At 41.5% G+C, this 17,127-nt stretch overlaps 1 protein-coding gene across 1 annotated transcript in view; it reads left to right on the top strand.

The window, feature by feature from the left end:
* The first annotated feature begins 1,089 nt into the window (after positions 1-1,089).
* LOC117546351 (mucin-5AC-like) overlaps positions 1,090-17,127 on the top strand; it is a 30,035-nt gene continuing 13,997 nt past the window's right edge. The window contains exons 1-29 of the mRNA XM_034216562.1: positions 1,090-1,156; positions 1,310-1,369; positions 1,503-1,764; positions 2,486-2,600; positions 2,891-2,975; positions 3,055-3,161; positions 4,088-4,298; positions 4,597-4,722; positions 6,026-6,143; positions 6,558-6,696; positions 6,927-7,037; positions 7,386-7,455; positions 8,694-8,831; positions 9,418-9,582; positions 9,665-9,759; positions 9,859-9,985; positions 10,959-11,214; positions 12,167-12,219; positions 13,167-13,270; positions 13,394-13,545; positions 13,658-13,796; positions 14,239-14,346; positions 14,433-14,612; positions 14,712-14,951; positions 15,287-15,443; positions 16,103-16,231; positions 16,463-16,613; positions 16,728-16,771; positions 16,856-17,080. Of these exons, the coding sequence (XP_034072453.1) occupies positions 1,099-1,156; positions 1,310-1,369; positions 1,503-1,764; positions 2,486-2,600; positions 2,891-2,975; positions 3,055-3,161; positions 4,088-4,298; positions 4,597-4,722; positions 6,026-6,143; positions 6,558-6,696; positions 6,927-7,037; positions 7,386-7,455; positions 8,694-8,831; positions 9,418-9,582; positions 9,665-9,759; positions 9,859-9,985; positions 10,959-11,214; positions 12,167-12,219; positions 13,167-13,270; positions 13,394-13,545; positions 13,658-13,796; positions 14,239-14,346; positions 14,433-14,612; positions 14,712-14,951; positions 15,287-15,443; positions 16,103-16,231; positions 16,463-16,613; positions 16,728-16,771; positions 16,856-17,080 (3,925 nt within the window). The 5' untranslated portion in view covers positions 1,090-1,098. The remainder of the gene's footprint in view (positions 1,157-1,309; positions 1,370-1,502; positions 1,765-2,485; positions 2,601-2,890; positions 2,976-3,054; positions 3,162-4,087; positions 4,299-4,596; positions 4,723-6,025; positions 6,144-6,557; positions 6,697-6,926; positions 7,038-7,385; positions 7,456-8,693; positions 8,832-9,417; positions 9,583-9,664; positions 9,760-9,858; positions 9,986-10,958; positions 11,215-12,166; positions 12,220-13,166; positions 13,271-13,393; positions 13,546-13,657; positions 13,797-14,238; positions 14,347-14,432; positions 14,613-14,711; positions 14,952-15,286; positions 15,444-16,102; positions 16,232-16,462; positions 16,614-16,727; positions 16,772-16,855; positions 17,081-17,127) is intronic.

Here is a 17,127-nt window from a genome sequence, read left to right as displayed (position 1 = left end):
TATGCCGTTTGCCAAGACTTGATAAGTCGCTCGTAAAACACAGGAGGTATGGAAACTAAGAACACCATATTATATATAATATAATAATAATATAATAATATTATATATACGGCGTTATACATGAGGCCCAAGGTGTTTAGCTTCTGAATCAGAATCCCTTTATTCGTACATAGTAGCCTATTTTAAATGTAATGAATTGAATTTACTACATTGATAATTGATAAATACTGTACGTGATAAAGTTTGTTAGGATTCAATTATTTGTGTTATTATGTATCTGTGATTTTCATGTATGTTCATTATTATTCTTTTGACAAAAGATGCTCCAAACACTGATGAGAGATAATTGTTATGATTGTAATTGACTGTTTCAATCTGAAATGTTGTATTAATGTGAGATACATTTAGATTCAGGGTCCATATTTTTTTAGTCTCGCTGATGAAGAATTTTGATTATTATACTCCAAACTAGTTAAAACCTTGAGCTGCAGAACTGTTCTTCAGAATTGATTTGGCATCTCTTCCGTGTGGTCAACTCGTGGCCCGTGATGTGTCTTGTGAATTCTCCGGCCGAAGCTCCAAATAAACCATCAGTGTTTGACATCAAAGCTCCAGCTCTCCACCGTGTCTCTTCGAGTCCTGAGTCTCAATTGCTTTAGAAGTTTCCCCCACATAATCATTAGCCTTTTTAATTAAGTTGTGAAGTGAAACGTGTGAGAGGGTGACTTTTATTTCTCTGGATTCAGTTCAAGATCACATCAGAAGGACCGAAAGCACCCACACTATGTGTGTCCGGCCATCAGAGTGGCCATTATTCAATATAAGAACATGCTGTGGACTTTGGTGCTAGTTTGTTTCCATCACAGATGTGACGTGAATATCTGTTTGCATGCTCTGTAACCTCACCCTTAATATTAGTTGTTTGAAGGGGAGTGTACCAGGGACAATGGAAATAAATGGGACAGGTAAGATTAGCAATCATGAATCACCATGTCAAACTATGGGATTGCCACTCCCTCCCCTGCATCAGTAAGTCCTTGCCTCCTGCTATAAAGCGCTGGAACTCTCTCTCATCTTCCTCAGTTCCCAAAGAAGCAAATGGCTATGGCTAAAGAGTGGGTGCTATGGCTGTCAGTTGTAGCTGCCTGTTACAGCGGTAAATATATTATATTCCATTAGGAAGCATGACAATATAACAAGGGACTATTAACAGTTCAAATGTTTACCTGTGGGATGCAGTCTTGTTTTAAATGTAGATTGAGATTTGTTATGGATTACTTGACAAAATAAAACGTACTTCTTTCAACAGATGCAACGTCTGCTGTGGACCCGTTCACCTCCAGGTCCCAGATTCCTGAGAGAATAACAGGTGAGCTTTTTGGTTGTTGGTTCATAACTGTAAACAGCTTCCTTATGGAGGCAACATGTGAGAATCATGCATGGACCTAATGACACATTTACAAATCGGCCATTTGTGGCTTAATGTCCTGATCTCTCTGAAGGTGTAAGTCCCATCCACAATGGCCAGGTATGCAGTACCTGGGGCAAATTCCACTACAAGACCTTTGATGGAGATGTGTTCCAGTTGCACTCCACCTGCAACTACATCCTGACCTCTTCATGCAGCAGCTATTACAAGGACTTCAACATCCAGATAAGGAGGGGGGAAGATGGCGACCACCACACCATCAAAAACATCATCATGAAGCTGGAGGGCTCAGTAGTGGAGCTCTCTGTGGGCTCAGTGGTGATCAATGGCAAATCGTAAGTTAACCTTCAAAACACTAAGACCTTTCTGCTCTGCCTGCATAACGCAGTGCTGCCAACACAATGGTGCATACAAATATGAAATCTCATAACTTTATTAGAAATACACTGGGACTGTCGTTGTGACTTCATAAACAGTAACATGGTGTCCATGGCAAATGTAGTATGCTACTATGTAAGTCTATGTGTGGGGAGGCTGTGGCTAACCCTAACCCTGGACACCAAATCAGGGGATAGCAAGTTCGAGTCCCACTGCAGTCAGCATGTCGTTGTGTCGCTGGGCACAGTATTGAGTATGTAAGTAACATGTAATGTAATGTATTCCTATTAAAACTGTTGAATGAAGTGGCTAATGAGGTGAATTGTGTTGGGAAAAAATGTGGTTCAATGTTTTATGATTTTGATCTGCAAAAAATCCCTGACAGAATGTCGGCAACTGTGAATCGATTTGGCTTGCTTACCAGAGGGTCGCTGGTCAAGAGTCCAAATGGACCAAGTAAGGGCACTGCCAAAGTGCCCTTGAGCAAAGCACCAGAACCCCACACTGCTCCCTGTATAGTAGCTGCCCACTGCTCCCAGGACTAGGACTGGTGTTGTGTACTTATGTAGGACGAGTAAATAAGGATATGATTAAAATCCTCTATTTCCATTTTCGGATACCAATGAAAATCTCCCTTTGGCTCTAACCAGCATGAAATGATGACTTTTCTTTTTGCAGAGTCATCTTACCATATAGTCAAGCAGGTATACTCATCGAGAGAAGTCCCACCTACATCAAAATCAAAGCAAAACTGGGATTATTTGCCATCTGGAATGAGGAAGACTCTTTTCTGGTAGGATTGTGTTGGCAGAGAAACATATTTTATCGCCATTATTGTTTAATCACTTTTAAAGCTTTGAATCAAAGTGCGACACGATGAGACTGCGCACTAAACAAATGATGTTTATAAGTTGTAATGGAATGCAATATTTCCATTTGTCAAGTAGAACCGCCATATTAATATTATTTAAAGCATAAGTACTTTGATTTCTAAAAGTCGTGTTGATTATCAGAATTAGCATTGTATGGTGAATCATCTGCAGGTTCCAGCTGTCCCTTAATGGGATGGTTTTGTTCTCACAGGTGGAATTAGACCCAAAGTTCAAGAACCAAACGTGTGGTCTTTGTGGAGACTTTAATGGAGTCTACAATGAGTTCTTCAGCCATGGTACACTTTAAGCCACATAAACAACTCCATCAGTGTAGGTTTGGCCAGAAAACTAAGATGTTTCTTTGATGTAACCCAGGTGTGAAAATATCCCCCGTGGATTTTGCTAACTTCTGGAAAATGAATGGTCCAACTGAAAGCTGCTCTGACTACACACTGGAATCAGCACAAAGCTGCAACAACATGGTGAGCTCCACCCACTCTATGGAAACCAAAACATATTGTTTTACGTACTGGGAAATTGATTAATTTGAGAATGAAAGGACTAATACCTCTTTTTATTATTATTTTGTAATACTTCTTTATTCTATAGTTACTTTATTTGTATTATTCTTCTTAATTCTTCTTCTTCTTCTTATTGTAGCCTTATATCTACCCTACAAATCTGTATCAAAGTTAATTCTGCACCAAAGCAAATAAGTGTATTTCCTAAACAAATCTTCACAATACAATACCTTAGGCGCTTTAACACCGGAGTACTTTTCCCAGGAATAGTTCCGATAGTTCTTGGGATTTTTCTTTCACACCAAAAATATATGGAACTAGAACCTAGTTCCTGCAAACCTTTTCACTCCCACGAACCGTTTTCTCCCCAGGAGTTCGTGGGTGTGTCGGCCACACTAACAATTTCTGAGTAGCCGGGCGAATTGCAAACCACACCCCGTAAAATTCCTAAAAGTTTTGTGAAGCCGCCATTTTATTTGCTCGCATTAGCATTATTAGCATTAGCATAACCCAGCGCACTAACTTATGGCAACAAAAAATAAAACATAGGAGCGGTGGAGTGGTGAGGAGATGTCTGCGCTTCTGCCACCCGAAGTCATGGAGTCCGGGGGACTTCGGGTGGCAGTATACGCGGTGAAGTATCAAAGCAGAAAAAGAAGAAATGAAGTCAGCGGCATCATTTGCGTAATCCTCCCTCAGGGACTTATTCTGGTGTGAACACGATCTACTAGGACAGTTCCAGGGACTAACAGTTTGGGGGAACTAAGTACAGAGAACTAAGTACCGGGTTTGTGTGTGTCTGTGTGTGTGTGTGTGTGTGTGTGTGTGTGTGTGTGTGTGTGTGTGTGTGTGTGTGTGTGTGTCTGCAGAGACCTCTGTGTGAGCAGATCCTCACTGGCCCGGCGTTCAGCAGCTGTCTTAGTGGGCTGGACGTGCCCTCCTTTACCTCTGCCTGTGTAGCTGACCTCTGCCACTGTGGTGCTGGCGGCAGTGAACAGCTGGACCCCGCCTGTCTGTGCAACACTGTGTCCGAGTTCTCCAGGCAGTGCAGCCATGCTGGTGGACAACCCAAAAACTGGAGAACCAAAGAGCTCTGCTGTGAGTTCATTCAATACACACTGCTAATGGACAATTCCATGTGAAGGAGGTTTATTTCAGTTTCCAATTAAGGGTTTTAAAAAGCAGATACACTACAGCGCATATGTTCAGCATCATGCAAATGTTTCAGGTCAGAGAGCAGAAGCTGAGTCCTAGAACCTGATGCCATTAATTCAACCCCACCCCTTATCAAAGCTGAAAGAGGACACGTGTTGGCGTGCGGTTGAGGGTCTGGTTCCAGGCTACAGAAGTGAAGTTATGAAAAGTGAATGTTAGTAAAAATAAAATGTATTTACAGGGAAGTCATGTCCGGACAAAATGGAGTACAATGAGTGTGGTAGTCCCTGTGCTGATACCTGCTCCAACCCGGAGGCCAGCCACACCTGCGACAACCACTGTATCGATGGATGCTTCTGCCCTGCAGGTACAGTTCACACATTTCACATTTTTATTCGCACCGGAAAGCCGCTCCGGCACTTCAAAAATTGCAGTAGCCTACCCATAAGGAGCCGTACACATGCCACAGTGTTTTGCGTGGCTGTGTTTTTAGTTGAAAGCCCAGTGGTATCTGTTCATCTGTCATAATAATCATTAAATAAAGCCATCGAAAATAATAGGATACAGTGTTAAAATTACTTCTGGGTCTCTCTGTGTCATTCAAGCTCAGCTGTGTGTGTGTGTGGCACAAGCGCATTTTGTGTGAGCGAGCGAGAGAGAACACACAGGTGCCGGGGATTGTTGTTAGCATCTGGTTAGCTAGCTATACTAACGTAACATACTGTAAGGAGTTGTTTCTACAACAAGGTGGACGAGAGTCCTCTCCTGTCAGACTGAGAGGATCTTATAACTACAGCTCAGTGAGCTAAAGGACTCTCTGAGGGTTTAGATAGTTAACTTTAGTCTAAGTTATCTCAGTGGGTCTCAAACGGTTTGGTCACCATTTATGATGTAAACAAGTATTTCCAAGGCACACCTTTTTATATGATCATTATAATTATAAAAAATAAGAGAATCAATGACAAACAGGTATGAAATAATTCCAACTCATACTATAGGACAGTAAAACTAAAATACAGTTTAAAAGGGGAGTGATTAGTAAGATATGCATAAAGAGAAATTACTTCTGTTTACAGTACTGTTTTACATGGGTGTTGTTGAGAGATGTATCCATAGATTTAGTCCCTAATTTTGCTCTCAAAGTGCAAGAGTTGATGCATTAACTTCACCATGCCCCCGGACCTCCCTAGAGGATGTTAGGTCCACCACCCACTAAAAAAGGGTGACATGGATAGCGTTCTAAATACATTTGCACACTTTTGATATAGTAACCTATGTCCATATGTTTCTGTTTTGGTTGTCGTGCCACAACGGTGCGCGTGCATGCATGTGCGAGTCATAGGTGCGCTCCTGCACTGATTCCAAAATCAACTTGGTTGAAGATTTTCGGATGAGTACAATCTGATGCATAAATATGATCTAGGCTAGGGTTACCCTTTCAATTTCTATGGCGTTCATATTTCACCGGCAACCACAGTTGAATAAACCACTCAAAATTCAATGAAAGTGGTGATCAGCAATGTTATGTGTTCAGACTGTGGAGGATATCATCAGTCCTTGAAGAAATCAAATGTAAAACACAATATTTATGATTGATGAAAGTAGTATATTGGTCAGATGTAACCCGAAAGCCACAGGAGGGTTAATGCAGTGGTTCTCCGGTCCTGCAGGCACGGTGCTGGATGATCTGAATGGATGGGGCTGTGTCCCGCTGAAGGAGTGCTCATGCAGCTACAACAGCCGGACGTACAGACCTGGGGAGTCCTACTCCAGCAACTGCAAAAAATGGTATGGCATCCAGTATTTCAGTGTTGTTAAAGGAACACGACACACAAATGGAAAATGTGATATGACTATTATTGAGATGAACCAACTTGTTTTCAAGGAAAATATTTCAACAAAAATACATCAATATATAATAAATAAATACAAATATTGATACTCAATCAAACTACGACAACAATTAAACAAGAGCACACACACATAAGGGCTATGTTACAAGTGCTTTCATAACAAAATAAATGACAACATAAAAGCTAAATAGAATTGTGTGTGCTAACAGTTTGTGTGTGTATGTATGTGTGTGTGTGTGTGTTGTGTGTGTGTGTGTGTGTGTGTGTGTGTGTGTGTGTGTGTGTGTGTGTGTGTGTGTGTGTGTGTGTGTGTGTGTGTGTGTGTGTGTGTGTGTGTGTGTGCTGACAGTGTGTGTGAGAGTGGACAGTGGAGTTGTATAGAGGAGAACTGTCCAGGAACCTGCTCTCTGGAGGGGGGCGCTCACATCAACACCTTTGATGGCAAAGCCTACACCTTTCATGGGGACTGTTCCTACGTCCTGGCTAAGGTAGTACACACACATCCTCTTCCGTGCTGTTATACCAAACACACACCCATGCCATGGTAACACTTGCACAGCAGAGCTACCCAAGCCTGAAGCAACTGACGGTACTATTCATGCAAGGTTCTGATTAGTGTTGCTCTTCTACTGGGGTTCTATACACTGCTAGGTGCAGCCATGTTGTTTCACTGCAGCAGTGTGAGAGATGTGTGAGAGTGTTGTCTGTCTGTGTTTAGGACTGCAGTGGAGCCCAGTTTGTAGTGCAGGCGCAGCTGCTGCAGTGTGGAGTGACCGAGAGTGAGACCTGCCTTAAGTCTGTGACCTTGGGTTTGTCTGGAGGGGCTAATGTGAGTAACACACACACACACACACACACACACACACACACACACACACACACACACACACACACACACACACACACACACACACACACACACACACACACACACACACACACACACACACACACAAGTTTTGCTTTACTTGTTTTCAAATAATTTGTCACTATTTTCGAAAACATAATCCTTTATCACCAGCCTGCCATTGCTTCCTATATGTATTTGAGTATACAATTACAATAATATGAAAGTATTGTTGCAAGGTAAGGGAGTGCACACAAGATGTATTGCTTGGTTTTTCATCACGAACACACGCCACAGAGATGATAACAACAGGTCTCTTTTCATATGAAGGTGATCACCATCCAACCCAGTGGCAAGGTGTTTGTGAATGGCATCTACGCTCAGTTACCCTTCTCTGCTGGTGAGACACTTTCCATATCTAATCTTATCCTTACATTTCTTCCACAGTAGCACCGTAACTTACATGATCTGCGTTTGTCAGTCACGATCAGTTGTTTTTCCTGAACGTCTGAATGGAGCGACTGCAAGGACAGCGTCATCTCCTTCCGTTGGTAAACGGTGGACCGGTGAATCCTAAGCTAAAGGAGATAACAAAGGAAGCACAGAATCTTCTTTCCTTATCATTAAAGAATTCAAATAGCTCCTCTTATGGCAGGAAGTTAGCACTTCTTGGACATTTCATCTGTTAGGAACCTTCCCGACCGCACTGACAGTAACGCTGTGGCTTTCAAATTAATAAGAAAAGCGGTTAATGCGCGATACAATAATTGTTGGCGTTAATTCATTAATGTGTTAACGCTATAACAATGCGTTAACTTGCCCAGCCCTAATATATATATATATATATATATATATATATGTATTACATGGCTTAGTTGAATACTCGATTATGATTGGTCAATTCAGAACACGTGACATGTTGTTAATCCAGAACAGACAGACCGCTGTCAAGCACTTATTGACACAATTAACACTTATAGTTTCATGTCTTTTTACATAAGAATAGACCATAATATTTGTTAAGTGTTATTATGGGATAATTACTATTATTGTGGCACTGCTGTCTTATTAGGCCCATATTGAGCAGCGCATATTAAGACCAAAACTCATGAACAACTTCCTTACTTGCAATAAATAAGCACTAATTAGAGGGTTATTGAGGAGAAACTCTCAACTAATGGCTTATTACTTGTAGAATATCGTCATGTAGAATAAGGCATTAATACGAGTTTTATAATGACTAATAAAGAGCCAATATTCTGCTAATATGCACGATAATTAACAACTAGTTGATGGTTAATTTGTGTACCTTAATATAAAGTGTTACCCATTTTTTTAATAGAATTAAATTGTTTTATCTGAGTGTTTCAGGGTATTCTCTGAATACCTTGAATGCCCAGATGTTTCACCACTGATATACAGTATACGTTTTTTCCAGGTAAGGAAATCAACAGCATGAGATCAGTAATACTACACTTGATGAGCTTCTCTTTTTAACTTCTACACATATCCACCAACCAAACAACATGACCATCTTTACTGCAGATCCAGAGTCATTCCATTTGCCTCTGAGCTGGATAGGATGACAGCTTGCAGAAAGTGATAGATTTGTTTAACAAACTCCCGTCCCCCCTGCAGCTGGGATCTCGGCCTTCAGAGCGTCCTCCTTCTACCTGCTGGTGCAGACGTCTGTGGGAGTGCTGCTGGAGGTGCAGCTCCACCCGGTGATGCAGCTCCACCTCACAGTGACCAGCGACTACCAGGCCAACACCTGTGGTATGTGTCCTGAAGTCATCTGTACTTCAGAACTCAAATAGTGCTGGCTATTGATCCGTGTTTGTTGTTACAAACAGTAAACCCAATATCACAATTAAAACATTTTGGGTACAGCCTGATAATAATGAGTTACAATAATCCAGCCTTTAAGTAACAAATGCAGGGAATCGTTTTTCTGGATCGTTTTGAGGCAGGATGATTTTAGCAAGGGTACCCAGATGGAAGAAGGCGATCCTTGAGATTTATTTTATGTGGGCGTTAAAGAACTAATCCTGATCAAATATAATGCTGAGGTTCCTTAAGGTTTTGTTGGAGGCCAAGTTAATGCCATCCAGAGTGAGTCCTGTCTGTCTTTAGGTCATTTGTTTTGGAGTTGTTTGGGGCTGAGTAAAATAATAACTAAAAAGGTGTTCAACCGTAAAAAATGTAGAGGTCGTCAAAGTTTGTATGTCCTTTAACGCTAGTGTGGGACATGGCATTTGTATGTATCACGCATCAGTCTGTTTCAGTTTAAAAGAACAGGGAATCTGGATAGACAGAGTAAAGTGCCCTGTGGGGGTCCTGATCATGATGTTCCTGCCTGCAGGTCTGTGTGGCAACTTCAACAGCAACCAGGCGGATGACTTCCTGAAGCTCAGTGGGGTTCCAGATGCCACAGCAGCTGGTTTTGTCAACAGTTGGAAGACACATGCTGGTTGCCGCGATGTTAAGAGCAGCTTTGAGAAGCCTTGCAGTCTTAGTCTGGAAAATGGTTTGTCTGACTCTTTCCACTCTTTGCTGACACTTTGGGTTCTTCAGAATGTCTGATGTTGGTTCTGTTTTGTCACCGACAGAGAGATACGCCCAGCACTGGTGCTCAATGCTGAGTGAGCCTGAGGGAGTGTTTGCCTCCTGTCACTCAGAGATCAGCCCTGACTCTTACAAAGAGGTGAGTCTCACTGTTTCCTGTGGACTGTTCCTAGACCAGTCTCCAGGCCTGTCACATGACCTCACACTGCCCTTCCTTTTCCGTTCCGTCTCCTCCCAGAACTGCATGTATGACAGCTGTAACTCTGAGAACAGTGAGGACTGCATGTGTGCTGCAGTCTCCGCCTATGTCCATGCCTGTGCAGCTGCAGGGATCCACCTCAGCGGCTGGAGGAACACCATCTGTGGTGAGCACTGTGTAACTGTGGAGCAGAGTCAAACCCAAAGTGTTGCATCAGTATGGAAGCATTGAATCTGAGAGCATGATGGCAATACAAGTGATCTTACTGCTTTTAATATTGTATTGTAGAGCAGTCTGCTCTTGTTTGATAACAGATTATTGCTAGGGATGCTTTGAGGACATTTGCATTTATATTAATCAGCAGAAAGAAGTCTGCTCAATTTAACCTCAGCTGTGGCCAATAAAAACATTAGTTTTTCTCCATCAGAAACACAGAGTAATATTTTATATATTTGTGGAGAACAAGAAACTTTAAATTCCCCCAGTGAAAAAATGAATAGAACAAGAGCAGGAACCAAACACAGAAGAAGGTATGGAGTTGACGAGAGAGAAATCAGCAGAAGAACAAGACAGGAACACAGTATGGACTCTATCAGTGTTTAAAGACTGGTAACTGGAAAATACAATGTGAACAGTTCCCGAGAAATCTCCATAAAAACCTCTATCAGTTCTGCCATCATGTAGGTAACGTCGCAGTAGACGCTGTTCCAGTCATTGCTACACAGTAGAATGGACTATGATGTCTTACCGAAAGCAAGCCTCCTTCCAGAGGAGCACAACGGCACAGCCAGCGCAGAACCGTGTACTGCTGATGGTGTGAAGACAGCTTCAGCAGAATGATAATGGGACACAGCACTCTGGCCAGACTACATTTTCTACATTGTTGTTTAAGGCCATTAGTTTTTTTTTTAAATAATACTAATAGTTATGTTAATAATCCACTAATAACCAGAACAAGGGGGTTGTAACTCTGTTGTTGCTTGGACCCTTAACCAAAACCATTTGCAGGAAAACACATCCAACAACCTAAAGCCCTGCAGCAAATCTACAAAGAGATCTTGCTGTGACATTGCAGCACAACGGGCTAAACATCACTGGCCTTCATGTGGCCGGCACTGACTCTGCTGTGTCCTCCTCAGGGAAATATGCCAGCTCGTGCCCCAGCAGCATGGTGTACTCAGACAGCATCACGACCAGCAGCCACACCTGCCGCTGCCTCGGCTCCACGGACCTCAGCTGCCACGCTTCCTTCCCCCTCATTGACGGCTGTGTCTGTGCACAGGGAACCTACCTGGATGACAACGGGAAGTGTGTTCCATCTACGGCTTGTCCCTGTTATGACGAAGGCTCAGTGGTGCCTCCTGGACAGGTCGTTAACAAGCAAGGGCTCATGTGGTACGTAAAGCTTTTGTTATTTTGGATATTGTTATTCCAGGCATGTGTATGGGATTTGGTAGGATGAAATGATTCCCCATATTATCCCTTAATGCACATTAACTCAAGGCCCGGGGGCCAAATCAGGCCCTTGGTGGATTTAATTTCGGCCCACAGGATAATTTTGAATTACTATTAGATCTGGCCTGCCGGTATATTGCACGCACACCTTCACTCCATCCTGAGGGTTTCCTCAGCTCAGAGCCTGAGCCCAAACATTGATGAACTTGCACCTAAGATGAGATGCCAAGTATCTGAACTAGCATCACAGAGCAGCACACTGAGTTCAATGGATGTTTCCTTCTGCACTTTCTCTCTTGAGACAACAGGGCATGTTTATTTTTTCTTTGAGGGAAATAGTTTTGTTGAAGCTGTTGTTGGCCTGTGGGAAAATGTACTCATAAGAAATGACTGAGGAAAAGCTGCAGATAGAGCCATAAGACATGAATGCAACTGATTATTTAATGTTGTTTTTATAGGCAATCATTGAAGCTTTGTTAGTTCCAGGTTTAATATGTGCAAGAAGTTCATTTCAATAAGTTTTGCAATAAACATTGAACCAGTCCGACCCTCGACTAGTACCCATTTTTTTATTTTGGCCCACTGTATATTTGAGTTTGACCCCCCTGCCTTAATGCATCTGAAAAAAAACTGAAGTATATGTGTGGACTTAAAATAATTGTGAATTATGCGGGAACAGTTATTGTATGCCAACTGATCATAAACATTATGGCTGTAGTTCCTTTGTGCCAGCTTTGGATCTTCCCTCCTTTCTTTCGGGCTTGAGAGGAACAAATTAATGTTTATCTCTGACATATTTGTAAAAAGTCAGAATTTCACAAATGTGTAAAGTGTGCGCTGCTGTGTTATATACGTGTATGTATATTCATGAGTTTTTATATTCCTCCTCTAGCTCCTGTAAGGACGGTAAACTGGGCTGCATTGGGGAGATGATTGTACAGCTATGTAAGTAACACAATAGAAACACCTGAAAGGGAGTGTTGCCTTACTTCCTAATGGTAGCTTTCAAAGTGAAATTGCAGAGCAGTTGTTTTTTAGCATCGAAGAGACAATAGGACTTCATCCAGCTGTGACAGGTTTCAAACATGATATCCCTTTCAGATTTAGATCCTTGGAAAGTTGCTGTCTGCCAACATAGATCATCATTTTCACTTGTTTTATATTTGAAAATACTAACCCAGTTTATGACAATTTCAAAGAATGTACTGATCACTAACACTCTCTGAAACTGAGCATGTATGTGTTGGGTCAGGTAAAAGACAGCAGGGAAACGCTTGCTTAGCTTTGATCACAAAGACCTACCAACACCTATAAAGCTAATTTGTTTAATGTGTCCACACACAACTGCCTCTAGAACCACTATCACTGTTACCGTTATGTTTGTGTACAGCGTTTCAACACGCAAGATACAGCCTGAACTTTAGATGTGTTATTCAGATCAAGACAACATACAGGCAAAATGCCAACAAGTCTGGGAGAAATATGTGCAAGTGGACAGTTTGCATCACAAATACTAAAAAAAGAACGATTTGCCGTTTAGACAAAAGAATAAAACGCTACTTCCCATCTGCTGTACTTTCTATACTGGAGGCCATAGCTGATGGTAATCATACAACTGCAGTTAGTATGGCGATATACGGAGTCCCTAAAGGGACATGAAATACTCTGGCTGTGTGTTAGAGTGATGGGGCTTGTTTACATGTAAAAAAAAACATGTTATATTATATCTTGATAACACAAATACTCCATCAACAAGGCACCATCTTGGTTGTCAGAAAAACAAGTTTATTTTTGATGTTGCATAAAATAAGGGCAACAGTAGTAATATAAAGAAAGAAACCAAGATTCATTTTAGAATGAAGTATAGTAATTTCAGACATGTCTTTTCTTAGCAGCCTGTGCTCTTCCTATGGAGTTTTTCAACTGCTCTACCCATGGTCCAGCTGCTAAAGGAACTGAGTGTGAGAAGAGCTGCAACACATTAGACATGGCCTGTGTGAGTCACCTTTTTCCCAACATAGAGGAACATTTATCTGCAAATACATTACTAGTTTATATGGATCAAATATTTGGATAATCAAAGTAAAACATACAACTGTATGTTTGATAACTTCTGCAGGTGTCCACTGGGTGCGTGTCCGGGTGTATGTGTCCATCTGAGATGATGTCTGATGGTAAAGGAGGCTGCATCAAGCCAGACGCCTGCCCCTGTGTTTACAACGGCATCTCCTACCAGCCTGGAGAGAGCACCAAGGTGGACTGCAACACCTGGTAGGTGAATCCCTACCCTAAGTGGAGGGAAAGGCTTTTACTTTAGTGTTTTGGTTGCACCTCCATCTTTGAGTGACACGTACAATGAGAAGTCCAATCTCTCTGTTTACAGCACTTGTAAAGACAGGAAGTGGCAGTGCACTACAGAGACGTGTGATGGGTCCTGCTCTGTCTACGGAGCAGGACACTACATGACCTATGATCAGAAACGCTTCACCTTCGATGGCAGCTGTGAATACATTCTCACTCAGGTATAAATTCACTCACAAACAGAGAGACAGAACAGATGAATGCAATTGTGGTAAATATGTTATAACTAACCCTATCCCACAAAAGGTTTTGGTAATCTGCAGAAAACCAAAGAGATATGCCTTACTATTGAATGGGCTTGCTTAATTGCACGAGACAAGACCGACAGATAAACATTCCAACATCTTAAATTCACATTAAATTATTATTAGGACGGGCCAGTGATCTGAATCAGGAGTGCTTTTTGAGGAACCACCATTCTTTGAATGTGTTGCTGTAGTTCTTTGGCTTGTAGAGTTATTTCAAACCACTGTGATCTCCCTGCTTCCTTAACTGTCCCTGTCAGTTCGTTCAAACAACATATCCCTGACAAAGCAGAGAACGGGAGTCGAGCAGGGCCACTAATATTGATGTCTTTTTTCTGTGTGTGTGTGCCTTCCTCAGGACTACTGCAGTGCACAGAGTAATGGAACCTTTAGAGTTATCTCTGAGAATGTTCCTTGTGGAACCACAGGAACCACCTGCTCCAAGACAATCAGGATCTTCCTGGGGGTAAACAGTCAAATATCCATCCATCTGTGTGTCTGTCTCTCTGTAATGTATCTATATCAACAATACAAATATGTCCTTTTCTATAGAATGCAGAAGTGATTCTAACAGAGGGACGCTACCAGCTGCTTTCAAGTGGAGATGAACATTCAGTTCCATTCCGTTACAGCACTATGGGCATCTACCTGGTAGTTGAAGCCAACAATGGACTCATTCTCATGTGGGACAGAAAGACCAGCTTGTTCATCCTGCTAAGCTCAAAATATAAGGTACCGCCGGATACATTTTGTTGGTCTTATTGTCACAAACATTTATTAATTTGGATATTCAAGCCGACAGCCATGACTTAAGGACCTCTCCCTTTTCAGGGTCGCGTGTGTGGCCTGTGTGGCAATTATGACGGCAATGCAAATAATGACTTCACAACAAGGGGCAATGCTGTGGTGGTCAACCCACTGGTGTTTGGAAACAGCTGGAAGAATTTACCCAGTTGCCCCGACGATCAGAGCATTAGCAGCCCCTGCACAACCAACCCATACCGACAGGCCTGGTCGCAGAAACAGTGCAGCCTTATACAGAGTGACGTCTTCTCCGCCTGCCACTCCATTGTAGGTTGTTGATGAGACCATGTTAGACTATTCATGAGCTTTCCTTTTCAGCCTGCTGGCCTGAAGGTTGTCCCTGTTAGGAAGACAGCACATAACCTACTGATTATGCTATATAAAGTGTCTTCAAACATGGACATGTTTACACCTTTTATCAGGGTGTTCACTCAATGACTGACTGGTGGAAGATTTATCCAGATCCTTTACTCATGTTAAAGTAGCAATGCCACACTGTAAAAATACCATAAAAAAAGGAGTGCAGAAATATACTTGGAAAAGAAAAGGAAAAAAATAGCGTTTTTCTTCCATTATTGTATAATAATATCATTTTTTTGTAGGTGGATCCAACTCCATACTATGATGCATGTGTGTTTGACTCCTGTGCTTGTGACACGGGTGGAGACTGTGAGTGTTTTTGCACTGCTGTAGCTGCTTATGCTGAATCCTGTAATCAAGCTGGAATCTGTATACCATGGAGAACCCCAAATATCTGTCGTGAGTATCTAAGATGAACAATCATTTAAGGCAATAGACTAAATTAATCAGGGTTACATAAGGTAACAAGCAAAGTTATTTTAGATAAATACATACCTATCAAGATCACTAAGGTAAAAAAGGATGTGCTGGATATTATAACCTTTGTCAGTGGGGGCTACATACTTTATATCATTTGTATTGCTCCCTGGGGCAGATACAGTCACTGTGGGGTTTTGGGAGGGCAACTGCTTTAGTAGTAACAGAGAGAAGAGTGTAAAACTGCAACTCTTGATTTAAACTCTAGTTGGTTAAGAATACAGTTGTCTAATCAACTTAATTCTAGATCCATAGTGGGATATATGGCTTCTTTCCTAATCAGACAAGGCGTTTCCTAGGTAACCAGATAATCAGCTGGATACCACATCGGCAGCCAGCATGGGACCAATGACATTAGGCTGAACTTCTGATCACTGGTTGGACTTGTCAGGGCTGAGAGAAAACTTCGGAGACCAATATTATCTTTGGATATTTATACAACTACTCAGCATTAACTCAAGAAGTTCAATTGGCGTATTGATCATACTATGTTTCTACTTATTTGTAGCCAGTATTTAAATAGTATAGCCACACTTTGAAAATCATCAGCACTTTCTCTGAGAGTATCATTTATTTTCCAGCTCTCTTCTGTGATTACTACAATCCCCCTGGAGAATGTGAATGGCACTACATGCCATGCGGATCTCCTTGTATGAAAACCTGCAGGAATCCATCAGGCAGCTGCTCTCTACAGATTCCTCCTCTTGAAGGTAAGTTAAGCTTTTTTATAACTTGAACTAACCCCAAAAACACATTCAAGATTGAAGATTTCTGATTGAACGCATTGTCTCTTTAAATTGGCTGGATTTATTTAAAGTTCTTTATTTTAAAGTTGTCGTTCAACCACAATGCCAGGTTGAAGTACAAAAAAAGCATTTAATCTGGTTGTACCCATGAATCTGCAAATATTCCAACATGACCATTTCTTTGTTTTTAATTAGGTTGCTATCCAAAATGTCCTCCTGCTCAGCCATACTTTGATGAAGATACTATGACATGTGTTTCAAAAGAACTATGTGGCTGTCACGATAAAGAGGGGAGATACTATAATAATACTGACAAAGTTCCAACAACAGAAAACTGTCATACATGGTACGTCTTGCATATAATACATGTCCCAGTCAAGGATGTATGGGTTCGTTGCAGGTTCAAATTCAATGAAAACAATATTATTGTCAGTAATATGTTCTGTTTTTCTTCTTGCAGTAACTGCAGTTCAACGAGCATCCAATGCTTTTATGATGCCCAAGGTATGCTAAAAGAGAGATTAAGGGTTGTAAAAATATATAAATATGTCAATTAACTATGTTAACAAACATATTATCTTTTTACAGCCTGTACTTGCACATATTTGAATAAAACATATTACCCTGGCAAAACCATCTATAACACAACAGATGGGCTTGGTAACTGCTTCATAGCAGTGTGTAGGACAAATGGTACCATTGACAAGGGGTCATATTTATGCCCAGTACCAACACCAACAACACCTATGCCCATTGTAAGCACATCTACAGTAAGCCAGTCTTCAGCCACCTTTGTTTTTACAACCACACCAGGTACGTGCAACATCGTTTTTTTTTTTATTGAAGTCATATTCAGCTGT

Source organism: Gymnodraco acuticeps, unplaced genomic scaffold, assembly GCF_902827175.1.
Source record: "Gymnodraco acuticeps unplaced genomic scaffold, fGymAcu1.1, whole genome shotgun sequence".
NCBI classification, from domain to species: Eukaryota; Metazoa; Chordata; class Actinopteri; order Perciformes; family Bathydraconidae; genus Gymnodraco; species Gymnodraco acuticeps.
This window is presented reverse-complemented; position numbering and strand designations above follow the sequence as displayed.